Source organism: Sinocyclocheilus rhinocerous, unplaced genomic scaffold, assembly GCF_001515625.1.
Source record: "Sinocyclocheilus rhinocerous isolate Xijiao unplaced genomic scaffold, SAMN03320098_v1.1 scaffold532, whole genome shotgun sequence".
Lineage (NCBI taxonomy): Eukaryota > Metazoa > Chordata > Actinopteri > Cypriniformes > Cyprinidae > Sinocyclocheilus > Sinocyclocheilus rhinocerous.
This window is the reverse complement of record NW_015642820.1, coordinates 1,495,873-1,509,958: the sequence shown is the minus strand read 5'-3', so window position 1 is coordinate 1,509,958 and position 14,086 is coordinate 1,495,873. Positions and strand designations below refer to the sequence as shown.

The following is a 14,086-nucleotide window of genomic DNA, read 5'->3' as shown; positions in this document are numbered from 1 at the left end:
CAGTTATGACTGCTATGAGCACGTCCACAATAGAATCATCTACACTTGAAAGTGGTTCAACACTGGAAATGACATCCACAACCGGTACCTCTCCATCTTTAGCATCTACTACAACAGAAGGACAAAGTACATCAGAGTTCACTTCATCAACAGCAGGAATACCTACTTCCAGTGTAGAGCAAACAACAAGCCAGCAAACACAAATTACTCAGTTTAGTTCTACCACAGAAGCAGAACCTACAATGACAGCTCAATCAACATTTACAACAGTTTTGACCCTTACGAGCATGTCGACAGTAGAATCACCTACACTTGAAAGTGTTACATACAACAGCTATGTCCCCTACGAGCATGTCAACATTAGAATCATCTACACTTGAAAGTGGTTCAACACCGGAAACTACATTATCCACAACACGTACCTCTCCATCTTCACCATCTACTACAACAGAAGGACCCTCTCCATTTTCACCATCTACGACACAACAAAGTACATCAGAATTCATTTCATCAACAACAGAAGTACCTACATCCAGTGTAAAGCAAACAACGAGCCAGCAGGCACAAACCACTCAGTTTACTTCTACCACAGAAACAGAACCTACAAGGACAGCTCAATCAGCATTTACAACAGTTATGATCCCTACGAGCATGTCAACATTAGAATCATCTACACTTGAAAGTGGTTCAACACTGGAAACAACATTATCCACAACACGTACCTCTCCATCTTCACCATCTACTACAACAGAAGGACAAAGTACATCAGAATTCACTTCATCAACAACAGAAATACCTACATCCAGTGCAGAGCAAAACACAAGCCAGCAGACACAAGCCACTCAATTTAGTTCTACCACAGAAGCAGAACCTACAAGGACAGCTCAACATCTACAATTGAACCAGTTTAGTTCTACCACAGAAGCAGATCCTACAAGGACAGCTCAATCAACATCTACAACAATTTTGACCCCTTCGAGCATGTCGACATTAGAATCATCTACAATTGACAGTGTTACAACAGAAGAAACTACATTATCCACAATAGGTACCTCTCCATTTTCACCATCTACTACGACACAGCAAAGTAGATCAGAATTCACTTCATCAACTACAGAAATACCTACTTCCAGTGTAGAGCAAGTAACAAGGCAGCAAACACAAACCACTCAGTTTAGCTCTACCACAGAAACAGAACCTACAACAGCTCAATCAACATTTACAACAGTTATGACCCCTACGAGCATGTCAACATTAGAATCATCTACACTTGAAAGAGGTTCAACACTGGAAACTACATTATCCACAATAGGTACCTCTTCATCCTTACCGTCTACTACAACAGAAGGACAAAATACATCAGAATTGATTTCATCAACAGCAGAAATACCTACATCCAGCGTAGAGCAAACAACAAGCCAGCAAATACAACAGAAGAAACTACATTATCCACAATAGGTATCTCTCCATTTTCACCATCTACTACGACACAGCAAAGTACATCAGAATTCACTTCAACTACAGAAATACCTACTTCCAGTGTAGAGCAAACAACATGCCAACAGGCACAAACCACTCAGTTTAGCTCTACCACAGCAACAGAACCTACAAGGACAGCTCAATCAGCATTTACAACAGTTATGATCCCTACGACCATGTCAACATTAGAATCATCTACACTTGAAAGTGGTACAACAGAGGAAACTATAATATCTAGAAGTACTTCTTTAGCTTCATCATCACCATCGTCTACTGGAAACTACATTATCCACAATAGGTACCTCTTCATCCTTACCGTCTACTACAACAGAAGGACAAAGTACATCAGAATTCACTTCATTAACAGCAGAAATACCTACTTCCAGTGTAGAGCAAACATCAAGCAAGCAAACACAAACCACTCAGTTTAGTTCTACCACTGAAACTGAACCTACAACAGCTCAATCAGCATTTACAACAGTTATGATCCCTACGAGCATTTCAACATTAGAATCATCTACAATTGAAAGTGTTACAACAGAGGAAACTACATTGTCCACAATAGGTACCTCTCCATTTTCACCATCTACGACACAACAAAGTACATCAGAATTAATTTCATCAACAACAGAAATACCCACATCCAGTGTAGAGCAAACAACAAGCCAGCAGGCACAAACCACTCAATTTACTTCTTCCACAGAAACAGAACCTACAACAGCTCAATCAACATTTACAACAGTTATAACCCCTACGAGCATGTCAACATTAGAATCGTCTACACTTGAAACTATAATATCGAGAAGTACTTCTTTAGCTTCATCATCACCATCGTCTACAACAGAAGGACAAACCACATCAAAATTTACCTCATCTATAACAGAAATATCTTCATCTAGTGTAGAACAATCAACAAGTCAGCAGACACAATCCACTCAATTTACTTCTACTAGAGAAACAGAATCTACAATGACAGCTCAATCAGCATTTACAACAGCTATGTCCCCTATGACCACGACCACATCATCTACACTTGAAAGTCGTTCGACACTGGAAACTACATTATCCAGAATAAGTACAACTCCATCTTCACTATTTACTACAACAGAAGGACAAACTTCCCCTAATCCTCAAACAATAACCCCAGCTGTTACAGCCCAAACATTTAGCATTTCTACATCATCCCAGTCGAGCCCTTCTGCTCAAACTAGTACCCAGAAATCTTCATCAACAGAACCTCATTCATCTGCAACAACTCTCAACTCAGTTTCAACAACTCAAAACTGTCTGGAGAATTGTCAGTGTAATGGGTCCCCATGCATCTTCAATGTAACATCTGGGAAATGTCAGTGTCAATGCAATTCTTTCACTTTTGGAGAGTATTGCAATTTTGCATATGACTTATCCACAGTTTTTTGGTGTGAGTATTTATCATACTATTCCTAAATTATCATTATTATTGTTTGTTTGTTTATGATTTAACGCCATGCGAGCTACCTTGGCTATATTCATGGCGAGAACGAGGTTAGTTAAGTTAAATTAAGTTTTTTAATTTGAATTTAATTCTAAAACTTAAATCTGGCCTTACTTCATTAAAAAATCTTTCCAAATGATCATTATTACACTTCGTGTTAAATAATTATTTCATTGTGCTGTGGGTATTGAATCAATATTAAATTAGCACCCAAGATACTTATGAGTAATTTGTGAAGTGTGACATAATTTAAGTTAGTTGTATTGTTGATTGTGTCACGTTTTAGCTAAAACATTTGTACTTATGTTGTAAAGCTAATATGATATACAACACACAGACATCCATTATTTAATTTTTCATTACAAAAGACTTGTCACAATTTGCAGCACACTTATGTTGAAATCTTTTTAAATCTATGATTTATTTGTAGCTGAAAGCACACCCACAAGGAATGCAAGCATCTCTCTCAGAATTATGATGGACTATCTTACAGAGTATGAAAATATGGACTCACCAGATTCAAAAAAACTAATTTCCACCTTAAAACATGAGGTAAGTGTTTCTAGTTCCTTTTCTTGAGGTACTTTAAAGCTCACAAATTTGCTTACCATTATTTCACTGCATTGGCCCCAAAAGTAGTCTGACTCTTAAGCTACACTTTAAAATGTATGAATGTTATTTGGATTAGATCACTTTAAACGTATTTTAAAAATTATCACAAGAGAAAAAGGTTAAATTAGATCAATGCATTTACTGCAATATTGCATACATTAACTCTAATTACTAATCTTAGTCAGGAGATGTAAATTAATCCTTGATGGCAGTGAAACTTATTTTGTAATAATTTATATTTATTATTTGCATATTTGCAAAGTGTATTATGTATAAATATTTATATTAAGAAATACAAATTTTGAAGTAAAATGAAAAATGAAAAAATTTTTGATTTTTCTTTTTTTTTTAACAGCTTTCAATCCTTTGTAAAAGAGCAGACGCACAAAATTTCAAAGATGTGCACATACGTAGGCTAATGTAAGGTGATTTTTCTTGAATTTCATACATTTACAAATATTTGCTAAGCAAAAGATATATTAACATGTGGCATGTATTTTTCCCATTTAGGCGAGGAAGTGTCCTTGCTGAAAGTATTGCAGTATATAACTATCCCAGCAACAACTCGCAAATAATGTTTCTAAATAACGATTTGGGACCCACCCTGGAAAAAATCTTTTATGACTCCGATTCATTTAAAAATCTATGAAATAAATCTTCGGCTGTTCTCTTCGGCTGTTTAGCAGCTTTTGCTCTACTTATCATTGTCTTGGCTGTGATGATTGTGGTGCTCTACAGAGCCAAGAGGTCTGTATAACTGTTTCTGTGACTTATTCAAAGACCAAAACATCGAATTTCATACATTTACAAATATTTGCTAAGCAAAAGATATATTAACATGTGGCATGTATTTTTCCCATTTAGGCGAGGAAGTGTCCTTGCTGAAAGTATTGCAGTATATAACTATCCCAGCAACAACTCGCAAATAATGTTTCTAAATAACGATTTGGGACCCACCCTGGAAAAAATCTTTTATGACTCCGATTCATTTAAAAATCTATGAAATAAATCTTCGGCTGTTCTCTTCGGCTGTTTAGCAGCTTTTGCTCTACTTATTGTCTTGGCTGTGATGATTGTGGTGCTCTACAGAGCCAAGAGGTCTGTATAACTGTTTCTGTGACTTATTCAAAGACCAAAACATCAAAACAAACAAATAACACCATGATCTAATTTCAGCAGAACATCAAGCAAAAGGAGGTTTTCACTTTTTGACGATGACTTCTTTGATTTTACATCAAGAGGTACGATGTCTAGCTTTGCAACTGCTTTAGTAAATATACTTCAGCATCAGTAGATGAAACTCTCAAACTATTGGTAACTGAAAATATTAACTATATTATTTCAGGATCCATAGACAGAGGTTATGGGCATCAAAATTTTTCAGTCACAGAAGATTCAGCACCTGGGTCTTTCAGCTCATACCATGAAAATACACCTGTACGGTAGGATGAGCAATTGTGCATATCATTTAATAAATTGGAAAAGGAACATAACATGTATTGGTCGTTGTTAGATTGATTCTTTTTTAATCACATTTTTTTTCTCTCTGCTACAGATAAAGACCAGAGCAACTGAAGTGGTGGATGTCTGATGAACAGAACATTTTTAAAAGAATTCAGACATTATAATCTCAGGAAACCAACATAATTGTACATGCATTTACTGGGTTGGTGTCAGATTATTTAGAGTATTTCAAGTAAAATGATTGTCAAGAATCTCAGTTCATAATATTTACATTGCACAAGAACAATGTATAAAGTAGGCTATCTCTGTAAAACTCAGTCACTTGAAACTCAAAAGCACTTATCTATGATACCAAGCACTCCACAGCATATGCATACATTTCTGTGACGCTTCAATAGAGGGCACGTTTTTTATGGTTTATGGTTTGTCATTTAAAAGCAGATTTTCACCCTCTCTACGTCCATATTTGATAATTAATATATATTAGAAGCTGTACTTCGGTCCAATAGCTGACGGTGTGGGCGGGGAGAACAATGTATAAAGTAGGCTATCTCTGTAAAACTCAGTCACTTGAAACTCAAAAGCACTTATCTATGATACCAAGCACTCCACAGCATATGCATAAATTTCTGTGACGCTTCAATAGAGGGCACGTTTTTTATGGTTTATGGTTTGTCATTTAAAAGCAGATTTTCACCCTCTCTACGTCTATATTTGATCATTAATATACATTAGAAGCTGTACTACGGTCCAATAGCTGACGGTGTGGGCGGGGCTTCCTGCTCGATGCCACATAAATACAAACGCTTATCCAAAGCGACTTACAATATAGGAAATGCAGAGATTTGTTTTCTTGGTATGAGAGGGTGTCATATATAATCACATTTCTTATTCAAATTTCTGATCTATTTACAGTGCTACCACATTAACCAGCTGTAGAACAGTCAGTTATGTTGATGGTTTTTATGTTTGTTTTTGTTGGCACTGTACATTTACTGAGTGTACTATTTTTATGTTTTTTTGTTATGATAGCATGCTTGTGTTTACACTGAGAGCACAATAAATTATTGTTAAATTAATATTTATATGGAAAATATTTATACTGTGCTGAATGTTTGCACATAAAATTCTTAAAATAAAGCATATGTACAACATTACAATGTATCGGCTACATTTAGCATCATGTTCAGCAGGATTTTGTTTGAAAAATGTTGCAATGTCGTTATCAGGTCATTAGGAGGCACTTAGGAGGACTATACGGTTTTGGCTAGCCAGACACTTTTAGGCCAGAAAAAGAATAATAAAAGAAGAAGGTGCTTGGACCTTTAATTAATGTCGTTTGAAAGCTTAACACAAACCAGATCTTCATAGAACAAAACCACCACCTAGTGGCTGAATTCATCATATTATACACCTACTGTTTACACGTAGCAACATGAATATAAATAACGTTAAGTTGCTAGAACGTACAGACGTAACATACTTAATATTCATGAGCAATTGGGGGCTTAAGAATAGAATATAGATATCGTAATATACACTTAGACTAAAATCACTTCACACTCCAACACAGGAGATGGCGGTACGCTAAAAAGCTGGTATGCGACCCGCCAATAAATCCCACAGAAGAAGAATATAAACACTTTTCCGGTGCGGCAGAAAAAGATGTCGGCGCCCTTACGAATGTCATGTTGTTGACTGTCTCCAGATAATTGTGTTTTTAAGCGCTATTACATACACGTTAAGCTTATATTGAATAATATTACAGGCGTATCTACATGAAGTTACCGGATTTATAAGGTATGTGGGGGTTTTTTTACGCGAAATGTGGTATATAACGCTACTCCATGCTCTCATAAAGACTGACATATTTTTATGTACCTTATTCGCTCATGTATGGTGTTTTATAAATATTTTCTATTGACTTACTCTCTTTTGTCTTCAACAGAGTATCTATCAGTCATGGTCCATTTATGTAAGTAGGTTTAATGCAATTTATTCTAAGTATTAGTAATTTTTGACGACTCCCTAATTTAACAAGATTCCACTCAACATCTCGGGCCAGTTGTTCAGAAGTAATCTGATCAGATTTCAGCTATCGGACCGGGGTCAGTGCATCTTTTGGTCATTTGATTTTTTATTTAATATTGAAAGTAGAAAAATGAGAACGGCTCATTTTTCGTTCAGGGGTAGAAAAATGAATAAACAGCTTGAATATTCGATTTCTACACGTGGGCGGGAATTAAACGCCCCTTTCTGCTGATTGGTCAGCCGAAGATCAAACTGCCGTCATCAGTTCTTCTGCAGTTCAGCGAGGCAGAATACTAGTCCTCTGCTACTGCAGTTGTACGGATTCTTAAACAGTTTTATTGCAACTACATTTAATCTTTTTCTCATCAAACAACCAGACTAATGAATAGCTTGACACAACACGTTCTGTGGCAGAGCTTAGACAGGGCTTTCTTATGTGTTCTGTGTTTCTTATGTGAGGACTAGTATTCTGCCGCGCATTACTGCCAATTACTGTGATTAGTAGTAAATCTCCATCACATGCTTTCAGATGGAGCAGCATTTACTACACGGAGGTAGTTCACTGACAAGCTAAGCAATATCGCGTTCATAATCGTAGACGATTCGCCTGCGATAATGCTAATCTAACGAACTAATCACAGTAGAGGCTTTACTGACCCTGTCGCATTTGATTAATTGCACAGCCCTAGTGACCAATTAGCAGAAAGGGGCGTATAATTCCCGCCCACGTGTAGAAATCGAATATTCAAGCTGTTTATTCATTTTTCTACCCCTGAACAAAAAAGAAAAATTTGGTCAAAAACGAAAAAGGAGCCGCTTTCTCATTTTTCTACTTTCAATATTAAATAATAGATACACTGACCATTAGATTTACATAAACACAGACATTAGAGAGAGAGCGATTAGGTAAACGTTAGGCTACCTCTTAAGTACAGTAAAGAAATGCAATGCAAAAAAATCCTGAGGGAATACAAAGCATTGGGGGGGGAAAGCATATTTTCTAATTTTTTTCCCATCACCATGTCCCTTTAGAGGCTCTGTAGAGCACTAATAATCCAGATTTAGTCATCTGAAAAAGTGTGTATATGGATCACTGTGATCCAATTCAATTTTGCTTTGAAAAACCAGTAGAAAAGTAAGATGGATCACCTGATCCTGGATAGCAAAACATGGGATTACAAATCCAGATCATTCTGATCCAGATTAAACTTTTTGAACAACTGACCTCTCAAGTTTAAATGTGCGTTTCAAATAAGAAAGACATCCAAAATGTAGCCACCAGGATCTCCAGGTCTTACTGCTTCTGAATTAAAGCCTCATGTTTGTGACATTAAACATTGCCAGTGTGAAATTTACATTATGTTTATGCATTATGTCTTTGTCTTAGCTTCTTTCCTGCTCAAAAAATATCATGGTGGGCATGTGGTCATCAGGCTGGCACTAGGAGGTGCCACTAACAGACCCTTCTACCGCATTGTGGCTGCTTATAATAAATGGGCCAGAGACAGCAAATATATTGAGCAGCTGGGCTCATATGACCCTCTCCCAAACATACACAATGAAAAACTTGTCGCCTTCAATTACGAAAGAATCAAGTACTGGATTGCATGTGGGGCTCATACGACAAAACCAGTGGCCAAACTTCTAGGTGAGCATCAATCTAAAGATTTCTTACTCATTATTTCCTTTAATAAAATGTTTAGTGATGATTACAGCAAGAGGCAAGTCACCTGTTCACAACATACCTCACACTTTGATCCATGTTTTCTCCGAGTAGGATTGGCTGGATTTTTCCCACTGCATCCAATGACAATAACAGAAGCGGAGCGGAGACAGAAAGCAGCTTCGATAGAAGAAGTTAAAACAGACAGTCAAGAACAAGTGGAGGAGGCACTGTAAATGCAAAATAAAGTGTTTATGATTTCTATGCATCTCAATAGTGATAATGTGACATTGTACTTCTGTATTACACTGAGATATGTTTTTGGTAATATTATAAGAGTGTTTTTACAATAAGCTTCAGCACAGATTGAAACTCAAGACATTCAGACACTGCTTGATTAAAATGTCCTTATTACCCAATACAATAGAGCACAGTTTGAAAGATGAATGAGGGGGACGTAGACACTGAAAGTGAATTTTATAGTCATTAATCTGTTGTAAACACACTTTATCTGGATCTATGTGTCACTGAGAACCAGTGATCGGCTAACAAAAGAAATTAATGAATGTTCTTGCCTGAGGAACCTACACAGAGAGTTGAATTGAAGTCTTCCTTGTTTAATTTCGGGTCAACTGATCATCAGAACCTATAAATGTTACACAATTGTGTAAATCCTTTACAGCAAGCAATGTACTGATGTATCTAACTGTATGCACCCATGTACTGGTATTAAATAAATGTAATATTTATCAGAGGACTCAAAGTCTTTGAGGTCAGCTTGTGAAATATGCAGTTAATAAATATGAGCTTTATGAGCCATGCAAATGCTTTATAGATGTTCAAAAGTCATCTGAAGTAGTGTGTAGCCGATACTATTTAAAAATATCGAATTAAAAAAAAATCAAAAATGATCAATCAAAAGAATGAGCTTTTTTTTTTTTTTCTCGATATTTTTAAATTACATATGTAAGTGAATTAGAACATGTTGTTCGGACTATGAAGTTTCAATTCAATATAAATGTAGTTAATCTGCTACACAAGTATTTTAAAATCTTATGAGGGTTGGAAAAGTTATGTAAAGCCTAATTAAATTGATCAGTGGTGTGTCTGAAGGTTTTGTGGATGGGCTCTGTATTCTGATTAAAATAGTATTTTCATGTAAAACATTCTCAAATTTCTCTCTCTCTCTCTCTCTCTATATATATATATATAAAACTTTACACACTATTGACACTATTTTCTTATTTGATACTGTAAAGCTGATGTGACACAATCTGTGTTGTTAAAAGCACTATATAAATAAAGGTGATGACTTAAAAAAATATATATTTAAGTACTCACATTTCTAAGACTCTAAGACACATTTATTTGAAAAATAAAGCTAAGTAGAAAATAAAAAATAAATATACAAATTACAAAAGCACATAGCAAAATTTCTTAAACCTAAACTAAAATGATGTATATAAAGATAAATCAAAATAATAAAAACTTTTTAAATATGTTGGCATGCTCTTTGGTGATTTGATTTTCAATAAAAAGCAAGAAACTTTAACACAAAACAGGTCAATCCACACCTTAAAAGTCTGCATAGGGCCTACATGTCGACATGGAACAAGGAAACATGAATAAGGTTTACCTTTTATTTATTTATGTAGCCTCCAGGATCAGTCTTACTGCTTCTGAATTAAAGTCTCATATTTGTGACATTGCCAGTGTGAAACTTACATTATGCATTATGTCTTTGTCTTAGCTTCTTTCCTGCTCAAAAAATATCATGGTGGGCATGTGGTAATCAGGCTGGCACTAGGAGGTGCCACTAACAGACCCTTCTACCGCATTGTGGCTGCTTATAATAAATGGGCCAGAGACAGCAAATATATTGAGCAGCTGGGCTCATATGACCCTCTCCCAAACATACACAATGAAAAACTTGTCGCCTTCAATTACGAAAGAATCAAGTACTGGATTGCATGTGGGGCTCATACGACAAAACCAGTGGCCAAACTTCTAGGTGAGCATCAACCTAAGGAATGTGATTTCTCACTCATTATTTCCTTTAATAACAATATTTAGTGATGATTACAGCAGTCGCACATACCTCACATTTTTATCCTTGTTTTCTCCGAGTAGGATTGGCTGGATTTTTCCCGCTGCATCCAATGACAATAACAGAAGCGGAGCGGAGACAGAAAGCAGCTTTGACGGAAGAAGTTAAAATGGACAGACAAGAACAAGTGGAGCAGAAGGAGGCACTGTAAATGCAAAATAAAGTGTTTATGATTTCTATGCATCTCAATAGTGATAATGTGACATTGTACTTCTGTATTACACTGAGATATGTTTTTGGTAATATTATAAGAGTGTTTTTACAATAAGCTTCAGCACAGATTGAAACTCAAGACATTCAGACACTGCTTGATTAAAATGTCCTTATTACCCAATACAATAGAGCACAGTTTGAAAGATGAATGAGGGGGACGTAGACACTGAAAGTGAATTTTATAGTCATTAATCTGTTGTAAACACACTTTATCTGGATCTATGTGTCACTGAGAACCAGTGATCGGCTAACAAAAGAAATTAATGAATGTTCTTGCCTGAGGAACCTACACAGAGAGTTGAATTGAAGTCTTCCTTGTTTAATTTCGGGTCAACTGATCATCAGAACCTATAAATGTTACACAATTGTGTAAATCCTTTACAGCAAGCAATGTTTATCCAAAGCGACTTACAAATGAGGACAACAGAAGCAATCAATTGTAGTATTAAAACAACTAAAAACAGATCCAAAACTAAAAGCTAAAACTTTATAAATACTACTTATACACATTTTAAAAATAAAGAAATTAAATAAAAATGACAAATGCATACAGCAAAATTTTCGAAACTTAACATTTAAATGAAAAACAAAAAATAAAGCTAAAAACAATTCAAAATATTAAAGAACAAAAGGTATAAGAGTATAATAATGATTCTAACATAACACTAAGCCAAACACCAAAAAAAGCAACTACATATATGTGTATGTACAACCACACATACATGCATATATATACAGTATATACATACGCATTTATAAATTCAATATATATATATTATTTCATTTCCATTTAGTTTGTTGAAGTATTAAAAAAAAGACCTATACAGGCATAATAAATTCAGACATAATTTAACTAAAATTAAAATATATAACAAATACAAATAATACAAATCAAACGACAGTAGTTTATCAGTAATCCTAAAAAATAACACTGCCAAACTTACGTGCTAAAAAACAACAACTTACTTACACATAGTAAGAAATGGTTATAAAAACTGAAACAGAAGTGAAACAAGTAACGTTAGTAGGAAAGAGGAGAAATAAAAAGCCATACTTATTTATACTTGTTTACCTGTGTCAATTCAGTTTTTTATTTTATTTTATTTTTTATCGTTGGTGTAAAGTTTGGATTACTCAATATTTATACAAAATTGTGTTACTCATTGCTGCTGTCTTAAATATAAATATTTTGTAAATATGAAATTTGAAAGTCCTAACAGTTCTCAACTCATCAGCAACACAGATGCAAGATACGAATGTAATAAATCACACTGTTTCAAAATAGGATCGAAATAAGGTTTTGTCCTGGAATTATTGGAAGATACATGCAACGCTTGACTTCATATGAAATGATCTTAAAAGTAATAAATACTAGTGTATCAAACTGTGAAAAGACCTGGTATATGACTTCAAAACCATCTAGGGTAAAGCAAACCTAAAACGTTGCTACCGTATTTTTTACGGTAAAATTCCAGCAACCACAGCTGCCGGTTTTTTACCGTAAATTTTACGGAATTTTTTTTACAGTTTAGTTTTGTCAAAAGTGAAGTAGCCTACTACTACTCACCTTTAGGCTTGCGCTGTGCATTCAGACAGCATTTGAGGCGTAAACAGACCTTTAGAACATTTTTATGATGCTTCATAAAAGCCTGTTACAAAAGAAGATGTTAAAAACAGGTTTATTGTGCATTTTCAACATTTTTTGCTGAGTTCAGAGTTTTACATGCAACAAAAATGAGCTGCAAAAATGATGACAAAACGTACACAAAAGCATCAGTCAGTCTCACTGTTACAATCCATCCCAACGGTGTTCAGTAGGGTTCAGGTCTGAGCTTTGCTCGGGAGTCGGGACAGTTTAGTGTTTATAATGAAAAAGGTAGTGTATGCCATGCTGAGAAAACAAAAACAAACTCTCAAACCCCAGGCTGGTCTCTCAGACTGGTCTGCTTCTCAGCTAAACACTAATATAGCTAAAACCAGCAAACCAGCTCAGATATCATGTCTTTCTTGAAAGTTCTTAATGATAAAATGAACTGAAATAAAAAAATGTAATCCTTTAATTATTTTTGGAGCACACCTTGTGTGTGGTGGATGAACGATGCAATTTACTTTAAAAATCAGGTATAGCACTCTAATGCAGTGCAGTTTTATGAGATATTTTTTTTCATGGTATGCTTGACATTTCCATGGAAGTGCCCTTCGGTTTTATGAAATGCATATGACTAAGGATATTCTCTATGACTTCAAAAACATTTTGGAGATAGCAAACAGGTGTGGAATAAATTACCTTAGGTCAAGAACATATTATACACCTAGAGTCATTGTTTTCCTGTGGATGCCATATAATGTTGATTAACACAGTCACTATTTATAGAATGTCAAAAGAACAAAAAGAAACCCCAAGTATTAAATGTCAGGCCATAACGCGTCCTGCATTTTTTGTGTGATGGACATGAATGATCTCTCAAATCATGCGGTTTGTTGACAAGAAGTGTGCTGTTACTTTACTGAGCAATTATGCTTTTTATGGCAGATGATAAAACAGGTGGAAAAATCTGATAGACTTTTACACTGAAGGAGTGACCCAAGCCATATCTATGCATAGCCTAGCAGCCTCATAGCAACATATCTGTGTTTCTCCTGTATTGTGACTAATGTGAACTAGCTTCTGGACCTAGTTTAGCTGTTAAAATACTGAGTTTCGGAAGCTTCAAAACATACAAGCAAATATAAAGTAAAATGATAAAATATCATTATTTCATGATAACTGAGGTCTAGGTGCTATGTAACTACCTTTTAAGTTTCAAAAACAGTCAGTCCACAGTAAAATTCACACAGCCTGCTTAAAGTAGCTGTGATTTTTCACGAACCGTTGTGACTTCCGTAAAAAGTTGACATCACAACTACACAGTCACCGCCTTCAGTCACCATCCCGAGCACCGCCCACCGTCCCACTCTCCTTTTGCCAAACCCCCAGACAACATTGCGGAAACATGTCGAAAAGGTTAACTTTAACCACGAAACCAGATCGGCCGACCTGTAA

At 35.5% G+C, this 14,086-nt stretch overlaps 2 protein-coding genes across 2 annotated transcripts; both read left to right on the top strand.

The window, feature by feature from the left end:
- The first annotated feature begins 651 nt into the window (after nt 1-651).
- Nucleotides 652-5,156, top strand: LOC107756618 (flocculation protein FLO11-like). Its single transcript, XM_016573801.1, has 13 exons — nt 652-1,087; nt 1,459-1,689; nt 1,991-2,284; nt 2,636-2,830; nt 3,384-3,505; nt 3,921-3,985; nt 4,076-4,206; nt 4,304-4,312; nt 4,430-4,452; nt 4,572-4,663; nt 4,742-4,806; nt 4,911-5,002; nt 5,121-5,156. Exons 1-13 carry the CDS (start codon nt 652-654, stop codon nt 5,154-5,156), a joined length of 1,791 nt encoding a protein of 596 aa, XP_016429287.1.
- Nucleotides 5,157-6,669: 1,513 nt separating this feature from the next.
- LOC107756660 (28S ribosomal protein S16, mitochondrial-like) lies at nt 6,670-10,983 on the top strand. Its single transcript, XM_016573856.1, has 4 exons — nt 6,670-6,829; nt 6,978-7,004; nt 10,474-10,734; nt 10,854-10,983. Exons 2-4 carry the CDS (start codon nt 6,992-6,994, stop codon nt 10,979-10,981), a joined length of 402 nt encoding a protein of 133 aa, XP_016429342.1. The 5' UTR covers nt 6,670-6,829; nt 6,978-6,991; the 3' UTR covers nt 10,982-10,983.
- Nucleotides 10,984-14,086: the final 3,103 nt, after the last annotated feature.

Coding starts and splice junctions, on each gene's coding strand:
- LOC107756618 (XM_016573801.1), top strand. CDS start 652: ATGTCAACATTAGAATCATCTACACTTGAAAGTGGTTCAACACTGGAA. Junction 1,088..1,458: donor ATCTACTACGACACAGCAAA/GTAGATCAGAAT, acceptor TATCCACAATAG/GTATCTCTCCATTTTCACCA. Junction 4,453..4,571: donor AGGAAGTGTCCTTGCTGAAA/GTATTGCAGTAT, acceptor AATCTATGAAAT/AAATCTTCGGCTGTTCTCTT.
- LOC107756660 (XM_016573856.1), top strand. Junction 10,735..10,853: donor ACCAGTGGCCAAACTTCTAG/GTGAGCATCAAC, acceptor TTCTCCGAGTAG/GATTGGCTGGATTTTTCCCG.